At 49.7% G+C, this 6,000-nt stretch overlaps 1 protein-coding gene across 1 annotated transcript in view; it reads right to left on the bottom strand.

Annotated features, from left to right (window-relative positions):
• The window catches only part of DELE1 (DAP3 binding cell death enhancer 1), a 46,763-nt gene extending 40,964 nt beyond the window's left edge, over positions 1-5,799 (bottom strand). Inside the window, exon 1 of the mRNA XM_040440994.1 lies at positions 5,649-5,799. Within this exon, the coding sequence (XP_040296928.1) occupies positions 5,649-5,679 (31 nt within the window). The 5' untranslated portion in view covers positions 5,680-5,799. The remainder of the gene's footprint in view (positions 1-5,648) is intronic.
• Positions 5,800-6,000: the final 201 nt, after the last annotated feature.

Here is a 6,000-nt window from a genome sequence, read left to right on the forward strand (position 1 = left end):
TGTGATGAATTGGGTTCGTGGACCAATATGATCGCAATTCATGCTTTTTAGTTAGACCCATGTTGAGGAGAAGGCCCAGAAAAATTTTAAGTTCGGAAACTTGGACTGGTTTCCACCGGAAAGGCTGGGCATAATAGCTTCCCGGGTTTGCGGTTATAAATTGTGTGGCATACCGATTTGTTTCTGCCACGACTAAGTCCAAGAGCTCCGCAGTCAAGAACAGCTCAAAAAATCCCAGGGCCGAACCGATCTGAGCTGTCTCAACCCGAACTCCAGACTGGGCGGTGAAAGGGGGAACTACAGGTGCGGCTGAAGTTGGGGACTGCCAATCAGGGTTTGCCAGCACCTCAGGGACTCTAGGGGCTCTACGGGCCTGTCTGTGCGGTGGCTGCGACGGGGTAACTACTGCACGTGCCACCGTACCAGCTTCAACTGCCCTTCTGGTGCTCGCTACTTCACCATGTTGTACGGCAGTGCTGGTACTAGGTCCAGGAAGGGCTGCGCTGCTGGTGTATGCCTCACCACGTGATCCGGCAGCGACAGCCCCACTCTGCTGCTCTTGAAGCGGATCCTGCGCAACCTGTGGTCTAGCGACACGGGGCCGGGTACGCCTGGTTCTATCAGGGACCTCCACCTCCTCGTCCGAACTTTGGGTCAGAGAGCCACTGCTTTCTACAGGTTCATATTCTGACCCGCTAGATTCATCAGATGAGGGTTCCCACTCCTCATCCGACTGGGTCAGAATCCTGTAGGTCTCTTCAGAAGAATACCCCCTGTTTGACATTTTGGACTACTAAATTTAGGGGTATTCCCTGAGACTACCCAAGAAAAAAAGCAAGCCTGTCTTACAAAGGGGAGGCTAGCGAAGTACCGGAGGCCACTGCGGTTGATAAAAAATATCAAAACTGATTTTTTTTTATCGCCGCAGTGCGTGTAAAGTGAATGTGCAGTGATCAAAAAAAATAAAAAATTTTGTCACTGCGGTGGGGCGGGCGTGGGTGAACGCACGTGTGGGCGACTGATCAGGCCTGATCGGGCAAACACTGCGTTTTGGGTGGAGGGCGAGCTAAGGTGACACTAATACTATTATAGATCTGACTGTGATCAGTTTTGATCACTTACAGATACTATAAAAGTACAAATGCTGATTAGCGATACGCTAAACAGCGAATAAAAGTGACTGCGGTGCGGTGGGCTGGGCGCTAACTGACGCTAAGCTACCTAACCAAGGGAACTAAATTATCCTAAAACATATCAGTCAATACTAGTGAAAAAAAAGTGACAGTTTACACTGATCACTTTTTGTCTTTCACTAAGTGATTGACGGGGCGATCAAGGGGTTAATTTGGATGATGGGGGTGATGGAAGGTGATCTGGGGCTAAGGACAGTGTTTGGTGTGTACTCACAGTTCAGTCTGCTCCTCTGCTGGATCCAACCGACGAAAAGGACCAGCAGAGAAGCCATATAACAGATCATATTTACTAATATGATCTGTTAGATGGCTTGTGATTCGGTTTTTTAAAAATCAGCAACCTGCCAGCGACGATCATTGGCTGGCAGGTTGCTGATGCAATTCTCCTCAAACTTTTGCCAGCCCGCGATGCGCATGCGCGGGCCGGCTGTGACCGAAATCTTGCGTCTCGCGAGAGGACGCGCCGGCGCGTCCAGGCGGAATGAATCAACCACCTCCAGGACGCGTCGCTGCGTTCGGCGGTCCGGAGGTGGTTAAATAAAAAGACATCGACTAAAGAGTGGAGGTAAAACGGCCAAGGCCTGATTTATTAAAATCAACCAATACAACTTTAACTGAAAACCTTTTAAGAGTCTAGTCAAACTCAGACTCCAATACCATAAATATATCAATCAGAGTCCATCCCATCACGGGATGACTATCCTTACGTCACCCTTCCTCAGGCCATGGCCAAAGCACCTTCAAAAAAAAGGGGGCGGGCAGGAGGGGCACAAAGAATCCGGCTCCACAGGCAGGTGCAGATCAAAGGCAAGCCCAGCCTGCGGAGCTCGGACACTTCTAGCCCCAAACCTCCCACCACCACCAATCATTTACTGTCTCCAGGGCTCCGCTAACCTTTCCCGAGACCCTGGGACATCATAGGCTACTTGCCCAGCCAATTGAGGGAAAAATCACCGGGCAGAATTAAACTTCTGCCCAGTGATCCCACAAGAGCGGGAAACCTTTTCCCTTCAAAACTGGGCTCCTAAAAATAACCTCCTTGTCACCGGGCAGAACACCTTAGCCCCAAGGACAAGACAGCCATCAGGCAATGCCAGTATGGTCATGCGTCCCCCTCCATAATGTACGGGGTCCTTCCATTCCGGCCCACAGCAACCAATCAGATTCCACCTTTTATTTTTCAGATCTCCTTTCCAAAACGAATAGAATCTGATTGGTTTCTAGGGGCAACGAAGCCAGTTCTACTTCACACCAGTTTGATAAATCAACCTCTGAGTGAACTGGGGGGGGATTTACTCCACACCACCAGTAAGTGCTGTCACTAGTGGTAGATAATAATGCCACTAATCTGCTGCACACTGACAGGTTTACTGCAGGGTCAAAGGGGCACATTTATTAGGGCGGCGGTGGCGCCAGCCTCTACATAAGGCTACATTCACACTAGAGTTAATATCTTCCGGTATTAAAATCCGTCATAGGGTCTCAATACTGCTTCTGTTTTGTCCCTATTCATTGTCAATGGGGACGAAACGTAACTGAACAGAACGGAATGCTCTAAAATGTATTCCATTCTCATACCGGAGAGCAAACCGCAGCATGCTGCGGTTTGCTTTCTGTCCTGAGATGCGGAGCATAACAGTCATGACCCACAATACAAGTCAATGGGGACGGATCAGTTTTCTCTGACACAATCGAAAACTGATCCGTCCCGCATTGACTTTCAATTGAGTTCATGACGGATCCGTGTTGGCTATGTTAAAGGGTTTCTATCACTTGGTATGACATAATTAGCTGTCAGACACTAGCGATCTGCTAGTGTCTGCTCTGGCCAACCATCCTACTATAATCACTTGTGGGGCAGCGGTTTTGCTAAAAAACTAACTTTTATAAATATGCTAATGAGCCTCTAGGTGCTATGTGGGCGTCATTAGCACCTAGAGGCTCCGTCTACCTTCATACACAGCCGCCGCCCAGCGCGTCCCTCCAGCCCGCCCATGTCCTCCTCCGTGTGACGCAGCGGCCGAATTCTCGCGCATGCGCCGTGCGCGGCTGTATTCGGCGCATTTGAGATGTCTGAGCTCGGAGCGGTCAGACATTCAATGCGCATGCGCGGATGTATTCGGCGCATGCGCATTGAATGTCTGACCGCTCCGAGCTCACATCTCAAATGCGCCGAATACAGCCGCGCACGGCGCATGCGCGAGAATTCGGCCGCTGCGTCACACGGAGGAGGACATGGGCGGGCTGGAGGGACGCGCTGGGCGGCGGCTGTGTATGAAGGTAGACGGAGCCTCTAGGTGCTAATGACGCCCACATAGCACCTAGAGGCTCATTAGCATATTTATAAAAGTTAGTTTTTTAGCAAAACCGCTGCCCCACAAGTGATTATAGTAGGATGGTTGGCCAGAGCAGACACTAGCAGATCGCTAGTGTCTGACAGCTAATTATGTCATACCAAGTGATAGAAACCCTTTAAAGAGAATACAACCTGATCCGTTCATAACGGATGCAGACGGTTGTATTATCAGTAACGGAAGCGTTTTTGCTGAACCATGCTGGATCCAGTAAAAACGCTAGTGTGAAAGCAGCCTAAATTTGGCGCATCCAGCTCCAATCTACATGTAAGACAGTTTTCTTGCGTTCTTAGTCCCCTTTCACACGAGCGAGTATTCCGCGCGGGTGCAATGCGTGATGTGAACGCATTGCGCCCGCACGGAATCCGGACCCATTCATTTCAATGGGGCTGTGTCCATGAGCGTTGGTTTTCACGCATCACTTGTGCGTTGCGTGAAAATCGCAGCATGTTCTATATTCAGCGATTTTCACGCAAACGCCGGCCCCTTAGAAGTGAATGGGGCTGCGTGAAAATCGCATTGCATCCGCAAGCAAGTGCGGATGCGATGCGTTTTTCACGGATGGTTGCTAGGAGATGTTGTTTGTATACCTTCAGTTTTTTATCACGTGCGTGCAAAACGCATTAAATCACATTGCACCCGCGCGATAAAAACTGAACGCGATCGCAGACAAAACTGAATGACTTTGCGAAATCGCGCATTTTTCACTGAACACATACGCACCTAACCCGCACACGCTTGTCTGCAAGGGGCCTTACATTTAGTCTGTTTTCTATGCCTAAAACAGGCGTAGAAAATGGTCTAAATTTTGTGCCGCAATCTGCGCCTGAAATACGCCTAATTTAGGCGTATTTCATATTGATAAATTTCCCCAAAGTGTTTGCTGGCAGATGAATTAGCTTCTGTCTGATCTAGATGACACAAGCACGCTCTGAAACTACAACTCCCAGCATGCACACATAGCTGCTCTTGTAACTCCCATAGAAGTGAATGGAGCATGTCGTTTCAGACCTATATTATAGGTGGGTATTAACCCATAATGCTATTTGCAGCGTGATGCATTCCTTAGGAGATCACTTTTCTCCCAAGCTATGGTGGATAAGCTGACAGCCGAGTGTTACCAGTTGGGGGGGGTGTCCACGCCTGCTACCACTATCCAATCAGTGTGGACTGTGCCAAAGTGACGGGACACACCCCCTCAAGGTCTGTGCTTTGTACTGCAGCTCAGATCCATTCCAGGACTGCTGGGGGCTTGTTGGTCCAACTACAACCGATCCTACATAGAAGGAATCAGTAACAAGCTGAAACTACAACTCCCAGAATCCTCCTTTCATTTCTATTGGGGTTACAAGAACAGCAGAGTAAGTATGCATGCTAGGAGTTGTAGTTTCACAGCAGCTGGAGTGCCGAAGGTTGCCGATTCCGGTTCTAGGTGCATGCTATAAAATGGCTGTCCAATGTTAAAAAGCAGTTAAAGTGTTAAAAGTTATAGGCAGCGTATCAAAGCCCCAGCGCCATGTTCTATCCTTCCTTCTGCTGCAGCGGTGAAGTCCTGTATACTGCATATCACCACTGGCCTCAAAGGTACACGGCGTAAGACCACTGACGCCAGCAATTGGTTGCAGCAGTCACATGAACGCTGCAAGGATGGGAGTGGTTGAGCTGGAGCGGAGGAGGGTCAATCAAATGTGACATATGGGGTAGAAAACAATGGTCCGTCCATTAGGCGACAATGCACACACGTGCTCAGAAGCGCCCCCATCTATATTACCGCCTGTTGGTACCAGAACAACCGCACCATGTATAGCCAACAGTGGTGCTCCATGTCACTCTGCCTGTCAATGTCCCTGCCATAGGCCCAGCCAGTGGTGGCCCTGAAGAAAGGGCAGGGGGTGACAGCCAGACACCTCATCATATAGCTCTAGCCTCCAGTACAGTGTAAAGCCACGATATCGAAAAGATCAGATCGGAGATCGATTTGCGTCTACACGAAGCTGTATACATTCCGGAAGCTGAAATAACAAACACCACTGTCACAATACAATCCAACAGTGCAAGAGGCCGGGCCACCTACCACACCCGCCTCAGCTGTCACACTCACCTCTAGACAGGAGCCCCGAAATCCGCCACATGGCTACCCCGGTCCAGATCACAGGACTTCAAACGCCAGCGCGCATGCGCAGCCGAGCAGCCTGATCAGTGATGACCCTCTTAGAGTGCGGAAAGGAGGGGCGGAGTTTCTGCGATGACGCTGAAAAGAGGCGGGAGCGGACGAATGGTGTGACAGGTACGCGATGCATCGGAGGCCATCTTTGTGTCTGGCAGTGGACGCTGTCATGTGAGAAGAAGTCGGAATTTCTGAGGACACAAGCAATAGTGTAGCATCACGTTGTTGTTTGTGAAGTCTAAAATTGCATTCTGAGTAGATTTTGATAGTGTCAGCAAAAAGTGTT

Source organism: Bufo bufo, chromosome 1, assembly GCF_905171765.1.
Source record: "Bufo bufo chromosome 1, aBufBuf1.1, whole genome shotgun sequence".
In the NCBI taxonomy this organism is placed as follows: domain Eukaryota; kingdom Metazoa; phylum Chordata; class Amphibia; order Anura; family Bufonidae; genus Bufo; species Bufo bufo.